The sequence below is a fragment of the Talpa europaea genome (genome assembly GCF_964194135.1).
Source record: "Talpa europaea genome assembly, chromosome: 7".
NCBI lineage: Eukaryota > Metazoa > Chordata > Mammalia > Eulipotyphla > Talpidae > Talpa > Talpa europaea.
The window spans coordinates 16163921-16187843 of NC_140074.1; the positions used below are offsets into that span (position 1 = coordinate 16163921).

General features: G+C 39.7%; 1 protein-coding gene across 6 annotated transcripts in view; it reads right to left on the minus strand.

The window, feature by feature from the left end:
• TEK (TEK receptor tyrosine kinase) overlaps positions 1–23923 on the minus strand; it is a gene marked incomplete at both ends in the record, with an annotated part of 95232 nt that overhangs the window by 51647 nt on the left and 19662 nt on the right. For 5 of the 6 annotated variants that reach the window (XM_084236945.1, XM_084236944.1, XM_084236943.1 and 2 more), the window contains one exon: positions 5016–5327. The exons of the other annotated variant lie outside the window; for it this stretch is intronic. In XM_084236945.1, the coding sequence (XP_084093071.1) occupies positions 5016–5327 (312 nt within the window). The remainder of the gene's footprint in view (positions 1–5015; positions 5328–23923) is intronic. 6 annotated transcript variants of the gene reach the window in all.

Below are 23923 nucleotides of genomic sequence, written 5' to 3' on the forward strand. Positions count from 1 at the left end.
CTGTAGTAAAAGTTACAAAGACGTTTCTCATGGATGAAAAATAATTGAGCTAAATTTTAGCTGTCTACTTTGATTTAATGATAGATGAGTAAAATAATGCACTTTTATGTAATAATGTACTTTTATGACTTTTAATTGTGTAATTTCACAGCAGCACTGCACAGACAGTATATCCAGTCTATCCATGTGGGAGAAGGAGCTAAGGATGACTAAGATCCTTCCGCAAGGCCTCATAACAGTGACCATGCGAAAATTAAGACACAAAACTCCAGACCTCCACACTTGTTCTACAACACTCGTCATCCTCCAGGCTGCATCCTTAGCCCTCAATTCCAGTCATTCTGAACTATATTCAGTCCCCCAGACAGATGACATGAACACTCATATTCTAGTCATAAACTTCCTTCCTGCTCTTCTGCTCCTACTTTTCCTTTATGCTTCACCAACTCCTATCCATGCATCAATCTCCACTTAGTTGTCACTTCCTCCAGGGACCTTAATGAGCCCCTGGAATCGCCCATAGCTGCACCCTGTGCTTGGCCATCACAGGCCTACTTCCCATGTATCTCTCCTACCAGGCTGAGTGTTCCAGTAGGCAGTTCATATCTGTTTTGCAAGGCAGCACAGGGTAGTGGTCAGTGCCCAGCCCCTGGGATGAGGCCTGAGTTCACCATCTCACGACCACCTCTGGGAACCAGGTGCCTAAAGGCTTACAGGTTACAATAGCTTTGCGCCTCATCTGTTAATATAGAGTAACAATAGTCCTCACCAGGTATGCATTTGTTAAAGACTGACTTATGTAGTAATAAAACTGCCAGCGAAATGTTAGGGACATAATAAGTAGCCGGAAACTGCTAACCTCATTGCAACTCCAGCATATAGCACAGAGGATTAAGAATATTTGTGGAGGGCCTCCCCGGTGGCGCAGCGGTTGAGCGCTGGGTTGCGAAGCTGCCCGCAGCCTCTGCAGCACAGGTTCAATCCCTGGCTGCTCCCCGGCCTCCGGAGGAGGGTCCCACATGGCGCGCAGACCTCTCCTGCCGCCCGCTGCTCCCCTCAGCAGTGTACTTCGGTCCTTCTGCCTGCTCTGCTCTCCACTCATTCTCTCACCCTCCTACACTTCTGACTGTACCCAGTGCTTGTATAATAAATAAATAAAATAAATCTTTAAAAAAAAAAAAAAGAATATTTGTGGAATGAAAGAATGAATGAATCTGATTTCAAATTTTCCTATCTGCATCATGCTTTCACATGTTATTTACATACAAATGGTTCCTCACTACCAACTTCATAAATCATGGTTGAGAAGTTTGATATTCTTAAGGTAAAGCTATTTTTCAAATGAAAATAGGAAGAAAATAAACTACTTGTCCTCCAGCGGCGCATTCTCAAGCAGATTTTTGGACGTGAAAATGTTTCAAACTTCATGTAGAACTCCCTATCCCCAAACGAAATTGTCAGTTTGGTTTGAATCAAGTGCTGATGAATTTTTTTGGATGATGCCATTGATAAAAACAGTTTGGCTATTTAGAGTCCATGAGCCAACTTAAGCTGTGTTTTGGCACATCTCAAATGGATTTTCCACTTCCTCCACAGATGCACGAGTCAGCAGCAAGCAGGAATATATTGATGTTTATCCTATCCTGCTGTGGCCCTGGGCAGGCACTGCTGAGTTCCCATGATGTTTTACTAGGGAATGAATAACGACATGAAGCCATAGCGTTGGCGATTTTCCTGATTCATCATAAAGAACATTGCTTTCTTCCCAACATATTTCAGCTATTTAATGGTAAGCATAATAAAGAGAACCAATTCAACAGCCCAAGTAATTATTATTAAAGTATAGGAGAGAAAGTGATGCCTATTCTATTTTGTATAAACCTCCGCAACTATGTTAGTAGGTGATATTAAAAATTTTCATGACTGAGTAGGAAAATGAATAGTCCCACTGAATTATGACTTACTCCAAGACACTATAATAATAACTACTGAACATTTAATGAGAGCCAGACAATGAAGGTGATCTTTAAGTGGCTCATTTGATTCTGAAATGTAGAGAAATCTCTATTGCATTTTTTAATGGAAAAAAACTGCTTTCAGTTAAGTAACTTTGAATTAAGTGACCATTCAGTTGCAGAGTTAGACTTGAACCCAAGTCAGCTGACTTCCACTCCATAACTCTACTCTGCGCCCTGGGTTGATTTTGAGGGTTTTAAGTGCTCAGAAAGTAGGGGATGATTAACACAGTGGTCATAAATAGATGGACTGAATTCAGAGTCTATGGCACCATTCCTACCATTTACAAAATGCTGTTCTCTTATCACATCACTTATTCTGCAGTGCCTCACTTTACACAGCAGGAACACATCATTGTATCAATCAATTCTTATTTTAAATGCATTCATGGGAACTGATGTTTTTTGCATATAGCATGTTATTTAATGCTAAATACAACTGAAAAAAAAACTTTAGACAATTTGAAGGTATTGTTAAGCCTGTTGGACAGATGATGAAAAATGAGACTCATAAAATTAAATAATTTATCTAGGGCCATACAGCTGTTAAGCGAAGCAAGAATTAAAATGCAGTTAACTAAGAGTCTAAAAGTTGTATTCTCTCCACATTCACTATCCAAGCCTAACTTTGCCTTACAGAGCTGAATTTCAGCTATCCTTTATTTGTCCTGACCTGGACTGCCAGTTCGGAGAGATTGTTACGGTTGGGTTTGACTCCCAATGTCCTGGTTGGACATGCTCCACAGATTCTTATTTATTCATCATCAAAGACAATCTCAAAGCCAGAAAGTACATGGAGACCACTTCACATTTCATCCCTGAAACCACTGGGGTACAAATCTCAAACCATCTCATGCAGAATGTAGAAGTAGCAGCAGAAGGACGTAACTCTTCAAACAAGTCAAAATCCGAATGACACATGTAAAAAAAAAAATAGAGCTGATTTTTCGGCCCTGATAGCTTTGGCACACCTCACATCCCTTTGCTCAACCCCTCTTCCCTCACCGGAGAGCTACATTCCTGGGAATTTCTGTTGCGCTCTTTTCCCACTCGCCCTGGTGTCATTTAAAGGTGAACATTACAGTTTTGCTAAGAAAACCCTTTCTTTCATTTGAAAAGAATAGTGATGTTATCATTTTTAACCTTCAAATGAGCTAGCAGCCTTCACATCTTTTTATTACCACCACCAGTAAATTTAAAGAAATGTTTTCAGGTGGATCCCAGCTGGAGACCGACTCTAAACCCTTGCTACTCAAAGTGTGAGCCAAAGTCCAGCTGCACCACATCACCTGGCACCCTATTAGAAATGTGGACTCTCAGGATTCTCCCTAAGGACTTACTGAATCAGTGTACATTTTTACAAGACCCACATATGATTTATATGTAATTTCAACTTTGAGAAGCACAGATCCTAAAAAAAAAAAAAAACCTCTGCAGAAGCTTACATCAGAGCTCCCAATCAGAGAAGCATACAGAGGGGTGTTACTCCTCTAGATCAGTTTAATAATTAAAAAACAAACTCTAAAGAGCTCCCAGTGTTATTATCCAGTGAAATAACATACTCCTTCACATTTCCCTGTGATTATGGTATCAATTTGGCAAGGACATTTCAGGTAAAAGCAGCCCAGAGAAAGGGGCTAATAGATGAAGGACCAGATTGTTCCAGTCCGAGAAAGAAGTCTTTTCTGCTGGAATTCTGTATCTTCCTCCCAGTGGGTAGCATCAAGAGCACCACAAGTCTACCTGCCTATCCAGGCCTGGGAGACTCAGGGAAGAAGAGAATGGTTAAATAATATTTGCAATGCCATCTCCTCCAAATGCACTAGTTTGGTGGGCTAGACCAAAGTTAGAGTAGCTTCCAGTTCTGTTTTGGGAGAAAGGCCTTATGAGATTGTAGCCAAGAATACCACTCCTCCCTTGCAGAAGACAGCATTCTCCTGCATGAGGGGAGTTCTGGAGTTCTGTGAACTGGGCCTCGTTACTCATCTGCTAAAATTAAATCACAGTCTCTTTCCAAGAATGGTAGCATGCAAAAAGGACCCCAAATTTTCATTGTCCCTGTACCACACTCTGCTATTCAAGTTTCTAGCACTTTCCCATGCTGACTTTAGACTCAGCTGTTTGACTTGTTTGGGCAATACAATGAGGCAGAAATGAGAGGATACAAAACTGAACTAGTGTCAAGAAATCTCATGTGTTTCCCTATGTTCTCTTGCGCCTCTGCCAATTCCATGAGAACCTACCTAGGTTAACTCGCTAAATTATGCTAGACACATGAAATGAAGCCAATTTGTGCCAGGCAAAGCCAGCCTAAAAAGCCACCAGCAGTACATATAAGAAAACCCAACCACGATCAGGTGATTAGCAGAGCCACTTAATCACACCAGCTGACATAAATATGTATTGTTGTAAACCATGTATGTGGTTGTGTGTTCCACAGCAATACTGCAGCAGCAGATAACTGATACAGCAAGTAGCCAATTAAATCCAGTTATTTATTTATTTTTCATTTTTGCCCTAGTTAATTTTTAAATTTTTTTCTATTTAAAAAAAAATTTAATGGTTCACTTCTGCCATAGTTTCCCCTGAAAATATTGACTTCTGTTAAGAATGCTCAAGGGCAAGCAGAACAAATAATGTAAAAAATGAATGTGAAAATTCAAAACACTCACAAGTTTGGTGATAACTAGTCATCTTCATTGCCGTGAACATGTAACATGTTCATATCGCCACAAGGACCAAGGAGCCCCGGGTAAAATATATATTTCATTCCCTCTTATGGACTAGGCACAAGACCTAGTGAATGGGGTTGTGTGGGAGGGAACTTGCTGGCACTGATCTCCATGCACCAGACACAGCAATTCTTGAAAAAGAGAAAGACAGGTCTGCAAGCTCCACACTCAGCAGCTCATGCCCAGCCTGAGCGAGTAACTGTTGAAACAGAAGGTGCATATATGTATCTCGGGGGACCTCACCTGCCCACCAGTAAGGGCACACTACCTTGTTGGCGCATCTTCATGGTCCTTATCCTTATTGCCTCTCCACGAACCCGCCCTTCACAGAAGTAAGCACCATTGATTTTACTGGCCTTCTCTCTCTTCCAGACGACCTTTTTAGCCCATTCTCTGGTCACATCTTGAGTTACTTCCAGTGGTTCTTGGTGCTGGTTCATTAAGGCTTCGAAGTCCCTTCCTATGGTGATGGGCTCATGGGGGTGCCATCCAGAGGCAATGCAGGTGAGGGATGTCTCAGCATCAGACACAAGAGGTAGGGAATTGATCAAGATCAGGTCCATGGCACCATCCACTGTTCCTAAAAGGAAAGAGGAAACAAAATGTATGACTAAAATTGGCCCAACAGGGTAAATATGCTTAGAAAATCTGGTCTAAAAATAGTTGTGTGGACAGACTTTCTAAAATGCTGCTCTTGGACCTTCCTGGTGGTGCAAGGGGTTAAGTCTCAGCACTATGAAGCTATAGGCAGACACTGCAGCACAAGTTCGATCCTAGGTCAGGGAAGTGATCCACATGGCACAGCAGACTTCTCCTGTCTTGCCTGCTGCTCCCCCCAGCAGTGTATTTCAGTGGATCTGCCTGTTCTACTCCCCTGTCTCTGGTGAATCCTCTCACCACCACCACCCCACACCCCCAGCATCTTTGGCCTACACCCCAGCTCTTATGCATAAATAGATAAATTTTTTAAATTAAAAAATAAAATAAAATAAAATACTGCTCATATCATGTGCCTCTTTCCAGACCCAAAACTCTTTGCCATGGCATCAACACCCTTTATCACCTAGTCCCTGCTAACTACTGCACACCCTTGCTGTGGTCAACTATCATTTTTCTCTGTTCCAGAACAAGTCATACATTATCTCTACCCAGTATAGTGCCTGAGACAGTCATCCAGTGAACAAATTCATGACAATGGCATTGTTATTAATTTTACTGATTAGTAATTACCATTAATTATTATCATTACTTATTCATCAGTTAATGAAAACATGGTACTACCAGATTATAAGATATTCTAATGAAATGCAGACATTGTATGCTAACTTTAGAGACTAGTCATAATCAAAAAATTGCCAATTCCAAATTATATTATATAAAATGAGAAAAGGACTGAGTGAATCTGCATTTCACTTTGAGCTCATCTTTAAAATGAGTAAGACAATCTAAGGCCTTCCTCGTGGGTTTCTTATGAGGATTAAGTGAGATAAAGTATGTAACTTGCCAAGTACTGTGTCTGCTATATATGGGAGAGTTAATAACCATTGTTAATAACCAGAGTTAATAACCATTGCTATATATGGGAGAGTTAATAACCTTAACTGTTTCCTAAGAATCAAGCCACAAATCTCAATCCTCTTTAATGTAAAAACAAAATTCCACTTGGACTTTAAAATGCATCCATAAATTATAAAGAACATTTTAAAAAAGAAAATCCTCATTTAAATTTCTCAGTATCTCTTTATATTTCTCTCTCTCTCTCTCTCTCTCTCTCTCTTCATGAGTACATGAAATCTGCCTATTCTCTCTCCTTGCTGAATGTGGATGGAGTATGTTCTTGACTCCAATGATGGTTATAGAATTTGTTGTTAATAGCACTGCCAATGCTTGATGAATACAGGGATATTCTGAGGAGGATCCTACCAGAAGCTACATTTTTATCTGATACACTAGAAGAATTTTAAAGTTAAGTTCTAATGTAAGTGGGAGTTACATTTTTTCAAAGATTTATTTATTCATGCATACAAGAACCGGGGTACAGGCCAGAGGTGCAGGAGGATGAGAGGATTTACCAGAGACAGAGTGGGGACCAGAACAGGCAGACTGACTGAAATACACCACTGAGGGGAGCAGTGGGCGAGACAGGAGAGGTCTGCCGCGCCATGTGGGTTGCTCCCTGGCCAGCTGGGATCAAACCCGCACTGCAGCGGCTGCGGACATCTTCACAGGGCTGCACTCAACTGCCTGCACCACCAGGGAGGCCCCACATTTTTTTTTTCTTATAATGGCAATTCAGTACATGGCATCAACAGAGGGCAATCTTGCCCAGAATGAGTTTCCAAGTCTGACCCTAAATAAAATATCTGACTCTAGCCTCATGGGGAACTTTAAGACCTGTACAGAGGGTCTTATCCTAGAGCTTAGGATAAGAAAAACATTATCAGAGGGGATGAGCGAGGAAACCTAACAGTGAAATTACAGCCTCCAAAAATAACATGGGTGCACAGCGCTCCCACCCCATGCATATGTGGCCCTTCCTCCCACATTCAGTCATTCCAGGCATGTTCCCAGAGAGAGTCATCAGGAGGAAGGAAACACTATAATTCTTTCAGCTCCAGTTCAATCCAATCCCATTTCTAGGGCCAGTTGAGTGACTTGCCAAAACCAAGGGATCTGCTCTGATCTCACTGAACTACACTGGCCCTGGCCATTTAATGACTTTAGGAAATAATAAAAAATGCAGTTGATTTGAAAAGACAATCATGCTTCATCTGTGATTGTTCCTAGGTATAGATCTGGTTGCTTTTTCAATTTGTTCCTCTCACTTCTCTCCCTTTCCTCTCCGTGATATAAAAACTGTGTACTCTGAGCATCTGGACATGACTTCACTTTGCAATCCTTAGTCAGCATGCCATTTATAGTTCTCTGTCTTTGGTGATGTTATTTACAGTAAAAATGTCAGATGGACTTTGTATATGAGTCAGGGCTATAAGAAGACATACCTACCAGGTTCCTAGGATAGATCTTAAAAATCATCTGCTTAGTTTCCAAAACAGGAATTCTTCCTGTATTTCTTTGTATATAAGGAATTTCTGGGGCCTCCCCTGGTGGCACAGCAGTTGAGCATTGGGCTGCAAAGCTGCCCACAGCCTCTGCAGCGCCAGTTCTATCCCCGGCCGCGGCGAGGGTCCCACATGGTGCGTAGACCTTGCCTGCCGCGCTGGCTGCTCCCTCAGCAGTGTATTTCGTCAGTCTGCCTGTTCTGTTCCCCACTCTGGCTCTGGTGAATTCTCTCACCCTCCCGCATTAAAAAAAAATAAATATATATATATATATATATATATATATATATATATATATATAAGGAATTTCTGGAAGGTGATAGTTGAAATAAGAGCAAGGATGACCTGGAGGAGAACTTGGTAGTAGAGGCTAATGATGGGAGGAAGACTTTTCACTGTATACTTATGTCTACTGATTTTTGAATCATTTAAATATTACTGCACATAAAAATTAAATGTAAAAAAGTAAATGTCATCGCCCTTCTCTTTGAAAGGTGAATTTGGAAGGGAAACCCAGTGTCATAGAAATATGCATGTCTCTTACCCATATCCCTACACCCATTCCAAATCTGGATTGCAACCAAATAATGCATTTTCTCTCATTTTTTTTGAAAGTATCATTTTGTATTTTTTAAAAGATTTATTTATGCATACAAGAACTGGGATGTAGGCCAGAGGTGCAGGGAGCGGGGGAAGGGAAAATAGGCAGTTCTACTTAAACACACTGCTGAGAGGAGCAGCGGAAGAAACAGCAGAGGACTCCTGCGCTACATGTGGGCCAGCTCCCTGGCCCGGGATCGAACCCAGGCTGTCAAGGTGATAGTGCCCTGACTAAACACCACCAGGAAGACCCCCATTTTCTCTCATTCTTTTTGGACTAATAAAAGGAAACACGATATCATTCTACAACACTTAAAAAAAACAACCACCATGGATTAAAATTTAAGAAAATGGTGAGAGTGGGTGGCCAAATTTGGCCTTTTAAGGAGAACAGAGGAGAGCAGGCCATACTGCAGTGGGGCAGCTGTGAAAGTGTAGTGCTGCTGACACCGAAAGGTCTGACTACATCTGCGTGGCTGTGCCACCCAAGCAATCTGCTCTGAGGGTCAGTTTTCTAAGGATAATTGCCAAAAGAAAGATTCTATTTCACCACTTCTTGCACTACACTCTCTAATCACATTGGTGTTGAGTTGTTTCACCACCTCCATAGTCTGAGGGGGTCTGATCAAATTTGTTCATTAGTTCAACTTACACTTCTATCATCAACGCTGGGAGTTTTCTGTGAATAAGATGCATATTGAATTTCATATGTTTCACATGTTTGAGGGATTGATACTATTTTTCTTTAGCAAATATCTGGCAGAGACTTTTCAATATTTGCAGGAAAGTGTGTATTCTTTGTAAGGAAATACTTGCTGTCATGGCATAGCATTCACTGAGTTAACAAGTGGTTTTTCATCACAAATGAAGCATAACAATATCCTTAAATGCTTTGCTCATTATATTTTTTAATGTGCTGTACTAAACACCTAATCTTCCACAGTAATGTTTCCTCACCAAATACCACTGTGGTGAGCTTAGAGTACTGTTCCAATCTTTTTTTTTACATTTAGATTTTTTTAAAATGTATTTATTTTTAACTGAGGTGACATAAGGACATCAGGTCTTGCCACAGTAGTGTGTTCACAACCAAATCACCTATAGTATACCACCATATTGAGTATTGCTTTAATGACCCATTAACTAAGACACAGAAATATCTTTCTTTAAAAACAGTCAGAAATATGGGGCTTCCCTGGTGGCACAAGGGGTTAAGCACAGCACTATGAAGCAATCCACAGCCTCTGCAACACGAGTTCCATCCCCAGCCAGCCAGGGAGCAACCCACATGGCGCAGCAGACCTCTCCTATCTCACCCCTCAGCAGTGTGTTTCAGTCAGTCTGCCTGTTCTGTTCCTCACTTTGTCTCTGGTGAATCCCCTCAGCCCCCTGTACCTCTGGCCTGTACCCCAGCTCTTGTATGCATAAATAAATAAATCTTTTAAAAAAAGTCAGAAATAATTGCAGACCTAAATTAACATATACGTGGCAGAACTAAAGTGAATTAGGAATTAGACAGAACTATGTTTTTCTAACTGTTTCTCATGAAGTTAATTCATTTGTCATTTTGTGGTGGAGATGAAATCAACAGAGTGGATTCTAGATATGCCCACATTCATATCTATTCTCACTAAGCTGCTCTGCTTTCATCTGTTTTTCACAGTTGAATTTCATATCACTTTTCATTTGGGGAAAAAATGATTTTGCTTAAATAAAAACATAAAACTTTCTAAGTCATCACTTTTAACTGATTTTTTTTACAGATGAAGAAAATAAAAGATTAAATATGGATATCAATGAAGATACATTCCATTGCATCACAACATGCTTACTCCAAATTAGCCCATTATTCCACTCACACACACCCCACCCCACCACACTCGAGTTCACCACAGCTGCAGACAGTCAAGTTCTAACTAACCCAGCCCCCTGATCTTCTAAGCACTGCAACCTAAGAAGAAAATGCAGGCTAATTTATTACGTAACAATTACTGAGGCCCATAGAAAAAAGACTGTCCCTGTACTTCTTATCTCAGACTTGTAGTGATGAGTGGAGTGTCACTAGAATGTGTTTGGAATAAGGTATCATGTCTTCAGAAGAACGGTCTCTATGGTTTCTTGATCTTTGGTATTGATGACATTTAAAATTTTTCCAAGGTATTTTTGGTTATCTCACTTACCTCATCTTTGTAACAGCAGTAGATATCTTATAGCTCTAAATATTTAATGCTGGATTGAGCACTACCTTAGCCAAAAGCAATGTTGAAAGCAGGGCATTGGCAGTAAAATGAAAAGGTCTTAGCTAAAGCATTTCTGGAATCAAGGGCCTGGCACTGAGCCGAAGAAGCAAAGCCAGCCCCAGTATACTTGGTAGAACAGTTTGGACTTTAGTTTAGTTTTTCCTTTTCTGGACAACATAAAGAAATATTTTGAAAAAACACTCACAAATAAAAAGAAAAAGGGGTGGAAAGAGAAAAATACTAAGTCAGTTACAGTTCCACTTGTCCATTCATTGAACAAATTCATTGGGTACCTCCCCTATAGAGCAATTGGCTCTATAGGCCCAACAGAAAAAAGTAACCCAACAGATATGATCAACCCTCATGTAGCTTACAGGCAAAGGTGAAAAACAGGTATGGGGAGAAAAAAAAAACTCAACAAAATATAACACTGGATCCATGATAGGTCCCATGACAGAATTACAAGGTGCTTTGAAAGAGTATAATGGTGAACTTAGACTTGGTTGGGGGAGGGGGAGGGGGTTTGTGGATCAGGTAAGTCTCTCTGAGGAAGTGACACCTAACTCCCTTGAAGGGAAGTTAAAATCATGCAGGATAAGTGAAAAAGGATGTGAGAAGATAGACAAGCCTTCCCTAAAAGGGTAAAGACTGTGTATGGTTTTGAAGAACAAGTATGTGTTTAATAGGATGTGCTTCTAAAATGTCCTTTCTTAAATCTATGCTAAATTTGGCATTAATCTCTTTTTATTAGAGCCTAGAGACCACTGGTGTCATTTCTACGTGCCAACCCTATGTAAATGTATTTTTAATATCTTCTCTGCCTTTTTTGTCTCTCCTGAAGAAATCCACTTCCAAGCATGCTTCCAATGCTTTCATCTTTGTTGTCGTTGTTCTCCGTGATATTTTTATGCATGTAGTAAGTCTGAGCAATAACTTCATCCTCAAGTTTCCTTCCAAGAAGATATTGTGTAAGTAACAAGAAGATAACAAAATGCACAAGACTGGAAATAACTAAAGGAAGTGGCTAACTTTTTCATTGTAATGTTGGGAGTTTGGAGGTACACAAGGACATCCTTAAAGTGACTAGGCTGTATCTCTCGCACAACAAACTGTTCTCACACAAGATTTGTGCCAACTCAGTGTGCCCAAAGAGGTATGCCCATTTCCTATCCCTGCAGCCCAGCCAAATAGAACCCTTGTGTCTCTCTGCTGGCAACCTCGACCCACCTTCAAATACCAGAAATTTTCCATCCAGGATAAATAACACATGTTCTAGTTAGAATTAGCACAGGTCAGTTGTCAGGAAGTTTTTTATTTCCAGGGAATAGGCAGAGCCTCCATAAAGTGAGACTTCATTAAGTATCAGCCACATGTGTCAACTTAGCTGCAGATTCTGTTCTGTATGGTATGGGTGGAGGTAAGCACCAGACCATCAAGTCAAGGATTGTTTGAACTGGAAGGGGCTTCAGACATTGTCTGATACCAGTCTCGCCCTTTCTAAAGGGCTAACAGAAGTCCGTAGAAGAGAGACTGCTTGGTGGCCACACAGAAAGGGAAGGCTTTCCACAGAGGCAGCCTTCAAGTGACCATTTCTCTCCAGTGCCCTTTCTACCACCTGTAGTAGCAGAGCAAATAAATCTTTTTTTTTAAGATTTATTTATCTATGCATACAAGAGTTGGGGTACAGGCCAGAGATTAAGGGGGTGAGAGGACTCACCAGAGACAGAGTGGGGAACAGAATAGGCAGACTGAAATACACTGCTGAGGGGAGCAACGGGCAAGACAGGAGAGGTCTGTTGTCCATGTGGGTAGCTCCCTGGCCAGCCAGGGATCGAATTCATATTGCAGAGGCTGTGGATTGCGTCATAGTGTGGTGCTTAACCCCTTGTGCCACCAGGGAGGCCCATAAACAAATCTTTAATGTGAAGATATTTGGCGTGTTTACAAATGTGTCAGAATGGTACCTAGAGCTTGTGAGAAACAGGGGCAAGAGAGAACAGACATTGAGGAGAGGTGGTCAAAAATCTGGAAAGGGTACAGGACAGAGATTGGGAATACCCAAGAGTGAGGTCTGCCCAGCTCATAAATCTCCCAAAGCTTACAATGCTGCTTTAGAATCTTTCCTAACTACTTGACCCCAAGAGAGGGATGTACCCTAATTGGACCATGTTTATCCAGTGCCAGGAAAGCAATCTGCTATGAGAGGAACCTGTCTTTGGAACAGGCCATCTTCTCTTTCTAAGCTCGCCACCCACCCTGATCCAGATACCTACTGAGTTCCTATCTGCTCTATGCTGTCCGAACACGTACATGCTCATTCCTACATCCAAATATTTCTATTATCTAAGAGAGAATTAAACAAAATTATTTAACTTCTCAGTCCCTCTTTTTCAGCTCCCAATAGAGAAGGAAATTTTATTGACTTGCTTGCAACAAGCTCTCAGTGACAACCCACTGAGAACTATTTAAAGAGCAAACCAAAGAAATGAAACTGTAATGAACACAGTTCAGGATCACAGCTACTAAGAGGAGATAATGGAAAGAAGCTAACATTCCTAGCAGGCCTCAGATTATATCATGTAGGGAAGAAAGCTAACATTTTTTTTATTATATACAACACACTAGGTGCTATGTTGGATATGTTGCAAACATTGTCCACTGGAATTCTCACAATAATTTTTAAGGAAAGTATTTAGAATCTATTTTTAGGTTTAAAAATGACACTCTGATGTTAAGTTCCATGCCTAAGGTCACACATGTAGAAAAACAGAATCTGAGCCCATTTCTCACTGATAAGCCCCATGATGACCTATTATGCTTCATTCTGAGCACCGTGAGAGACGTCTGTTTTGCCTTTTGGTTACCATCATAGGCCTAACAATTAGCAAAATCCCAGGCAGATAATAGGTGTTCAGCAAGTCCTGACAAGTGAATAAATGGGTCAGTAAATAAAACTGGTATTCTGTGATTGAATTCATTCAATAAGTGATGACTTAATAAGTATTAAGAGTTGGATTTGGTGCTGCATTCTGTGAAGAAAGAATAAAATTTGGGGGCCTGCCTGGTGGTGCAAGGGATTGAGACAGCACTATGAAGCTATCCACAGCCTCTGCAGCAGGAGTTTGATCCCCCGCTGGCCAGGGAGCAACCCACATGGTGCAGCAGACCTCTCCTGACTCATCACTAGCCCACTGCTCCCCTCAGCAGTGTATTTCGGTCAGTCTGCCTGTTCTGTTCCCCACTCTGTTTCTGGCGAATCCCCCTACCGACAACCCCCACCCCACCTCTGGCCTATACCCCAATTCTTGTGTGCATAAACAAATAAATTTTTTTAAAAAAAGAAATAAAATATGGTTTCTGCATTACAGTTTGATCACCTAAAGGCATGAATATACCCAAAGCCATAAAGGAAAATACGAGTAATCTCACCATAGAAAACATCAAAACTACTACACAACAGAAGAACTGGTGTCAAATTGCCAAGTGGGAAAAATATTGTTATATACAAATTTAGACTTAATATGTATAATATATAAGTTATATAAATCATTAACAATCTATAGAAAAAGAAATGCAAATAGACAACTTTGGTAGATTGAAAAACAATGGTCGCAAAGCTTGTCTTTCTTCCCATTGAGAAGGGAGTCTGCTTCTCTACACTTTGCATCCAGGCTCAGCCATGGGACTGTCCTTGATCAATGTAGTATGCGAATGTGACACAGAGGTTTTCAAAGTGCTGTCCCACTGGACTTGCCCTCTCCAGCTGTTCTCTGGAACCCTAAGACCACCATGAGAAGAAACCCAGTCCAACATGCTGGGGAGGAGAGAACACACAGAGTAGCCATGTGACACTCCTGCTGAGGTCCAACATACCAACTGCCACACACATATGTGAACCTTCCCCCAGGCCATCCAGTCCTAGGCAAACCATCAGCTGACCAGAGAAAATAGTCAGTCCAGCTTGGACCAAAGAACTTATCCACTGACCTACAGAAATGACAAGATACAATAAGTGTTTGTTGTTTTAACAAATCCCAAAATACATACTAATATATAGGACATATTAGTTGTTTATCAAATTGACACAAAGACCAGAGAGGGTCTATTATAGTATGTAGTGCTGGCAAGTAAACAGGAAGATATATGTAGGTGGAGGGAGATGTCATTAGTAGAATATTTTTGCAAGATACGTTTGTGATGTCTACAATAATTGCAAAGTTACATAAAAGCTACCCAATTCCTCACTTCTATGCCAGGCACTGTTCTAAGTGTGTGACACATAGTAATTCACTTAATTCACATAGAAATCTTGCATCTAACTTCATTTTATAGAAAAGGAAAGGTAAAGAGAGGTTAAGTACTTGGTCATTGCCACATAGGTAACTGGTGATAGAACTAAAATCCTAATTTAGGCAGACTGCTTTCAAAATTCATCCTTTCAACAATGAGACCATACTCACGTTATACCAGTTTATATAAAAACATATTTTTCAAGAATTTAGTGAAGAAATGTTGCTCTTTTCAATAACTGGAACAACTGGACATCCCAATGTTAAAAAAAAAAAAAAGCCCTGAATTAAAACCTCATCCTACATAAAACTTAACAGAAAATATATCATTTAAAACATAAAATTACAAAATTTGGGGGACACAGGAGAAAAATCTTCATAATGTTGGGTTAGGCCTGAGTTTTAGGCTGTTAACACCAAAACTGTGATCCCTAAAGAAAAAATTGATGAATTGGATTTTATCAGAATTTAAAACTTTGATCTATGGAAGATAATCTTTAAATAAAAAGACAAACTACAGACCAGGAGAAAAATTTGCAAATCACATTTCTGACAACTTGTATCCAGAATACATTTAACAAAAAATACCTCTCAAAACTAAACAATAAGAAAACAATGCAATTTTTTAAAAATGGGCAAAAGATTCAAGACACTTCACCAAAGCAGCACACAGATGGATGGGCAAGAAGTGCACATAAAGATCTTAAATATCGCTATCCTCAGAGAAATACTAATTAAAACCTCAAAGAGATGTTATCCACATATTAGAATAACTAAAACACAAAACAAAAACTACTAATAGGGGCCTCCCTGGTGGTGCAACAGGTTAAGTCTCAGCGCTATGAGGCTATCAGTAGCCGCCGCAGCACAAGTTCGATCCCAGGCCAGGGAGGTGACCCACATGGCGCAGCAGACCTCTCCTGGCTCACCCGCTGCTCCCCTCAGCAGTGTATTTCAATCAGTCTGTCTGTTCTGTTCCCCACTCTGTCTCTGGTGAATTCTCTCACCCCCCACCACCACCTCTGGCCCGTACCCCAGCTCTTGTATGCATAATAAATCTTTTAAAAAATAAATAAAATGCATAGAGCTCTACATACACACTAAGTATAATGTATTTAATATTAAAATTTTAACATACACAGGGGAGAGAAGAGCATAAGGGACAGGGGAGATGGATCACAGGTGCTTTGGTGGTGGGAGAACTATGGGTCAACACACCTGAGGGGAGAAATCAAATACTGTCCAAAAATTAATGATGTTAAAAATGAATATTTAAAAATTTAATAAAAACATCTTTCACAAGTACCACTGAACATATACAAGGACGTGGCAACAATAGTCACTGCAGCATATAATCACAAACTGGAAACATGAAGTTTAAGTTCTGGAACATAGCTAGGCAAATTATGGTTTATACATATAATAGAATATTATAAATTGCATGGAATTATGTCTGTGGTATAGTAAGTGGAGAAAACAAGATGCAGAACACTACACATGTCATTTTTTTGCCAAAATATAAAGAAAAGCCTAGAAATCATAAACCAATCTGATAATAGTGGTACCTCTGGCTAACGCAGTTGCTCGGCTTAGGGATAAAAGATGGGGGGTGGCAGGGAGAAGGAGGTATTCACTGATTGCTTTGCATTCTTATTTTTGCTTTTCTCCTGTAATTTTAAAATAAAGGGTTTTATTTGTAGAAAAGCAATGCAGCTAATTAATCTAATGCAGCGCTCTAATTACTGACATATCTGTCTCCTTCCTTAGACTGTGAGCTCCCTGCAGAACAGGACTGACTCCCCAGCATCAAGCATGATGTGTTGACAGACTGTACATATTTTAAATATATTTAAGTTGAAGAATTCAACAGTAAAGTAGTACATTGTAACTCAGGTAACTATTTGCTGAATTCCTAATTGTCCGGCACCATCAACAGGACAGTCGAGTAGTTAAGAGTTATGGTACTGACATTCCGCCTCATTTTACTCATCTGTGAAATGGGGAATGAATCATGGACTTTATGTAAAGAGTTATTTGTATTAGCATGGCATGAAGCCAGTTTGATGAAGTGAATCTGTATGTGAACCCCAGGGGGATTTGTTTAGGTCATCTTGGAATGAAGGTACCCACAGAAGGAAGAACTACTAAAGACTTTGTGTCCTGCTGTGCCCACCCTCCCTCACCTTCAAACCCACATGGGCAGGAAACAGGTGGATCATGAGCTAAGGAAGATTCCCTGTGTTTCCTTCCAAAGTCTTTTGATTCTTGCCCCCTTTCTTACAGGACTGACCTTAACAGGAAATCTCTGCACATGCAAGTGATTCTAGAAAAGTTTCACAACCAACTTGGTGGTGTGGTGGCAGCCTCCGGGCTACTGAGAAATGTACATAAGCTATTGTCCTTCCAAATCTTAAATGGATTATTTCTGCTATTGGGAGTCAGCTATTTGGGAACCAGTTTGTCTGGTTATATTCCCACCCCTCTGTTAAAAAAAAAAAATCCTGTATCATTTCAAACTACAGATACATTTGACAGATAGAATTACAACTGAACTTTGTCAATTTTTCCCTTAAGAAACTGCAGGCCTGAACATCTCCAGAGGTGCTAGTCTATGTCTCGTTGTTAATAAATAGGGCTTTTGAAATCCTCTTTCAGAGGCAGAATGAGAAACCCTGGGTGTGACCCTAGATAGTATAATTCCCTGTACCCTTTCCAAGCCCCGTATCTATTCCAGTGCAATCACATCATCCCAAACACGCTGTGGGTCCTTTTTTTTTTAATGATTTATTTATTCATGCATACAAGACCTGGGGTACAGGCCAGAGGTGTGGGGGTGAGAGGATTCACCAGAGACAAAGTGGGGAACAGAACAGGTAGACTGACTGAAACACACTGCTCAGGGGAGCAGTGGGCGAGTGAAGAGAGGTCTGCTGCGCCATGTGGGCTGCTCCCTGGCTGGCCGGGGGATTGAACTGGTGCTGCAGAGGCTGTGGACAGCCCCATAGGTTGGTCTTTAACCCTTTGTGCCACCATGGAAGCCTGGTGTGGGTCCTTCTTAAGGAGTTGTACTTAAGAGTGTCTGCATGAGCTGTGTTCCTCATGTGTTACTCTCCTCCAACCTTCTCTTTCTATATTTGACTGGGAAACCTTGTTTACCAGCTTCAATGCTTGGATCTGGCTAACACATACTCTAGGACTCTTCCAGATGCCACAGGGAGGAGCTATGTCTCACCTACTACACAAACATGGTACCTAACAGGGAAGGTGGTATGACAGACAGTGATCCTATCTATAGCAGCTGCCTGGCAGCTTGATCATTCTAATGGTTTAGAAGAACAACAATTCCTTTATCATTCTAGGTAGACAATTTAAGATCTACTTAGGGTGTTCTGGCAGCCAAGAGAGTCTGTCTGTGTGATAGGTTAAGGGAAAGTAATCCAAAAACATGAAAACCAGAGAGGTTATTTCATTAAATATTTTAGTCAAAAGTTATGGGCATGTGTTGGGCCTATTTTTAAGTTAAATTTAGTATACAAACAGTGCGGGTTCGATTCCCGGCTGGCAAGGGAGATACCCACATGGCGCGGCAGACCTCTCCTGTCTCGACCGCTGCTCCCCGCGGCAGTGTTTTTGGTCCGTCTGTCTGTTCTGCTCCCCACTCTGTCTCTGGTGAATCCTCTCACCCCCCCACACCTCTGGCCTGTACCCTAGCTCTTGTATACAAAATAAATAACTCTTTAAAAAAAAAAAAAACTTAAATATAAGAGTATAGGAGTCTCACTTTCTAAGGCCAGGCTATTCCTCTTTTCTTTTTGACAAGGTATGTTTGTCCCTTAGCCCTGAGCTATGGAAGCTGCCTGTTATGTTAGAAGGGCCAATTGGAAGCACAAGAAGGAGAAGGATAGAAGGACAGTGTGATCAGGTGTCCATTCTCCCAGCTCCTCCCTGCTGACCATCTGCAGAAGCCAGCTCTGGTGGATAGTCTTCTCCTGCCACTGCTCTAACTCCATTGGGTTAATTGTTCCCTCCCCTATGCTTTCATGTCTGTACTCTTTTCCAACAACACTCATTTTTTCAGAGGGTCCCTTTATACAAATGCAATTTTGTGCTGATATCTAAAAGACGAAACCATGTTTCCTGATGCTTGGAAGGAAAATAGGAGCCCAGCTTTATACCCACTCCCCAACATTAAATCAGTGCCTGGGCATTCTCCCTAGAGCTGCTATTTCTTCAAGGAGAGCCTGCACATTGTTATTCTCCAATATTTGCTAGTTGTGTCTTTCAGTACCAGTGTGTCAGTTACATGATTAATTACTAAAATTATTAGTAATAATAGTTAAGTACTACTGGCATTCAGATAATTTAACTGCATTATTTAATTCTCACAAGCACCATATGAATTAGTCATTTATATCTCCATATCACAGATGAGGAAATTGAGACAAAATAAGCAACAGTCAAGACAGATCTTAAACGTAAAATATCAGGAGCGGTGCTAGAATTTATAATTCTTCCTTTTCACTGATGGAGTTTGGCATGTTAGTTCTCCATATGCACTGTTTGACAGAGCAGCCATTTGCCTTCGGACTTTGATCATCCCATTTGACATACACGAACACTCCCCATATAAGACTATGAATCTAAAATAACAGGTTTCTCCATCTATTATGCTCAGTCAAATAAACCAGAAGGAAAAAGAAAAATATCGAATGGTCTCATGTATAGCAGGAATACAGGGGAACCAAATAAGACATCAGTGTAAAAAAATAACAGTACAAAACACAACAAAGCAAAGACAGACAATTATAAATCAGAGACATCCTGCTAGGAAGGAGGAGGGAGAGGGATCAGAGAGAGGGAGGGAGGAGCACAGGGGACTGAGGTGATGGTGCACGGGTGCATGGATGAAGGAAACTATGGGGACTACACCTGAGGGGTGGGGAGGAAGTAAATATTGTTTAAAAATGAACAATGATGTAAAAAATTAATTAATTGAAAAATAACAGATTTCTCCTAGATCTGATTTCCCATTTACCCTCCTTACCAAAACTCAGCTAATGGTCATGACTTTAACCCCAAGCCTATGGCCTGATCAGTACTACAGGACACCCCATTCCCTTTCTCACAGTGATTTCATCAACTCCAAAGACTTCAGTTATCACCTGTCCCAGATCTTAGTCTCTGGTTCTAGCCTTTCCCCATCTATCACCAAGTTTTAAAAATACCTGCTGGACACCTAGCTAGGCACCTCAAAGGCAGGATGTCTAGAACGCATGCAGAAGCTTCTCTTTTCTTAATTTCCTCTCTCAGTATCTGTTAATCCTTCACCTTTCCAATCACAGATGCTTCAAAACTGAATTACCACCACCAACTTTCTCTCCCTCACTGCTTACATCCAGCCACCACATTTTACCCACTCTAACTCCAAACTGTTTCTCACATTCAACTCCCTTTCATGCCTCATTGTCTCTCACTTGAACTGCAAAAATTTAGTGCCATTGATCTCTTTGGCCCCAACCTCTTTGCAGGTTTCCTCTCCTAGCCATTGCTGACATCGTCCTTCTGCCAAGAATTCCCTTCAATACATGTATTTATCTGTTCAATTCCTTTCAAGATTCACCTCAAATCTCAATGGTATTAGGAATTTGTGTTCCACTATTTTGCAATTCAAAAATTAAATTTACACATTGTTGTAACTGAAAACCCAAACCCACCATATCTGGTTTCTTTTTTTTTTTTTTTAAAGATTTATACTTATTTATGCATATAAGAATGGGGTATAGGCCAGAGGTGCAGGGAGGTGAGAGAATTCACCAGAGATAGAGTGGGAAGCAGAATAGGCGTATCCACTATAACACTTTCTGAATTGAAACAAAGGATTTTTAAGACATACCAATCGTGAAGCCATATTTAATTAGCAATAACCTGAAATGGGAATATATTCCCTTTGTATTTGAAATCTGAACCTCAGATTTAAAATGTCATCCATCTAGCACTTTTGACTAGCTTTTCCCAACTCCCTATCAAAGAAAAAAATTAAAAATTAAAAAATTAAAATAAAAATTTTTAATTAAAAATAAAATTTTAATTAAAATATTAAAAATAAAAAGAAAGGATTGTAACTACAGTACTAACTAAAATTGCCAAATGATAGTCAATATCTTGTAACTTGTAGTTACAAGGCCAGAAAAATGGACACAAAGAACAGGAAAAATTTTTTTTATTATTAAAATATCAAAGGCTCCACTTGAAATTGAAAGAAGGTACTGTAAAAATAACTTGGATCTTAAATTTGATACTAAAGTTAGGAAAGACTTAGAAGGTAGAAGGGAGAAAAGGTGTGCTGAATTCCTTATTGATACACAGATGTTCAAAACACAATTTCACTATTTAGTTTATAAATGGAGTACAGGTTAAAAAGTATTTTTGAAAAACCTAAAGGTAAGTACTAATAACATGAAAAACTTAAAGGTAAATACTAATAACATGAAAAACTTAAAGGTAAATACTAATAACAAGAGGTTCACAAATGGCTCGAGAGGATAAATATAAACCAAAAAAGCCAAATAAGCAAAAGAGAGAAAAAATACTAAAAGGAAACAACAAGAGAGCATTTTTTAAAAATGTGTAAGGCTAGACATCAGGAGTTAAGATCAAGCATTATTTATGATTTGAAGACAAATGTTTTAAAATCACTTAGAGAAAGTCAAAATGGAACACAAAAAATAAATCTTCCAACTAATTCTTATGGGAGACTCACTTAAAATCAGAAAATCTTAAAAACAAAGAAATGAACAAAGAATTTACCAAGAAATGAAAAAAGTTAAAAATAAAGAAAAAAAAAAAAGCAAAGGTAATTTTTTATGCCGTACTTAACAAAAATTCAGTATACCCAGGAGAGCAACACATTGAATGGGAGTAAGGGTTCCAAAAATCAGAGGTAAATATTGGGTATAATTAAAAATATTGATGTCATCACTTGTAATCAGGGAAATGCAAATCAAAACTACCATGAGATACCATCTAACACCAGTGAGAATGGCACATATTAAAAAAAACTAGCAACAACAAATGTTGGCGAGGATGTGGAGAAAATGGAACTCTCCTGCACTGCTGGTGGGAGTGCAAACTGGTCCAACCACTATGGAGAGCTGTGTGGAGATTTCTTGACCTACTAACCACAGAGCTTCCATATGATCCAACAATTCCACTCCTAGTTATTTACCCAAAGGACACAGAAACATCAATTCCAAAGAGCATCTGCACCCCTATGTTTATAGCAGCACTGTTTACAATAGCTAAGCTTTGGAAACAACCCAAATGCCCAAAAATAGATGACTGGATCAAGAAGATGTGGTACATATACACCATGGAATATTACTCAGCATTCAAAAAAGATAAACACATGCAATTTGCAGCAACATGGATGGCGCTGGAAGGGATCATGCTCAGCGAAATAAGCCAAAAAGAAAAAGAAAAATACCGGATGGTCTCACTCATAGCAGGAATCTAGAAAACTTAAATAAGGGACCAGGAAAATGAATAACTATAAGAAAGTGAAAAATCAAAATCAACAAAAAACTATGAACCAGAGACACTCTATGGGGAGTAGGGGGCGGGGAGGGGAGGGATTGGGGTCAGAATGAGGGGGTTGCAATTGTATGGGGAATATAAAAATAAAATTTATTATAAAAAAAATACTGATGTCAGCCCTTTATATCCCTCATACAAGTACTATGGAAGTCTATCACTTACCCACAAATGTAACAGCAAGGATTCCCTCCAGCACTGAAACAGATCATTATTGCTTTGGGTGAGAACCACATAAAGCAGTAGACTGGAGTACAGCAACCCGGAAGCACAAGAAAAATAATATGCCTTCAAACATGATTGTCACAACCCTCCCCTGAAGTCACATACTAGAAACCAAGCTCAGCCTGAGATCTATGTCCATAAAGTGGAAAGGCAAGTGAATTCATTTGCACTATTTTATATTTTTATGATTTTTGGATCAAGTACATATAATTGAGTTTGTCTAATTTAAATAAGTTTGGCATGGCTTTGAGGTGATATTCAAAATATACAACAATTGTGGCCAAATTAAAATGGATGCGACCCAGATAAGCCAAACATTAACCCTTTAGTTGCTGAATTATTGGGAGGTCTAGAGATCCTAAGCAAGGGATCCAGGCAGCCAAGATCCAAGACAGGGGAAATGTAGGAGACCCAAGTGGCTGTTATTGACCAAATGACACAACTTTATTTCCCTTGTAACAACCAATACAGATGAAACAGTAGTTCAGTGTGGAATATCAGTCCTGTTGTAATTCATGCTTTCCTACACAGACACACCCTCAATAAAGCTGATAAAAGAATGTCCACACAATAATCCCAAGCCATAACAAATAATCCCATACAATAAATGAGATTTAACATTATTGAACAAAAAAACCTTTGAAAATCAAAATGCAGCCTCCTAAATAATTTTACTTCTCAGAAAAGATCATAACCAAATATAAGATTTCTAGAAAATAAAAGATAAGGACTCTACTTTCAAAACTGTTACAATGAGCCTGAAACTGCTTTCAGAGACAAAATGATAGTTTTGCTTATTAATGAATATAAATAAGCCAAGAACTCCACTCAGGAAATATTTTTAAAAGAACTAATAAAAGTTCAGAAAGGCGAGGGAAAGAACAGTAAGATAAATAAGGATATTAATAAACTTAAAAATAGAAAAATGAGAATTCCAAGAGCTGGGTCTTGGTGTGGACTCTAAAATTATGAGTAAAATAAGAAGTAAATTAGTTTTTGTAGAGAAGAGGCTTTAAATCCTAAGAAAATCCCATGTATAATTCTCAGCTAATAAATATGAAAATACATAAAAATGATTTTATTAGGAAATACAAATTTCTAAAGTTAAAATAAAGAACAAACCCTGAATCATCTCATCAAAAATTCATAGGACTAGCTGGTTTTGGTGAT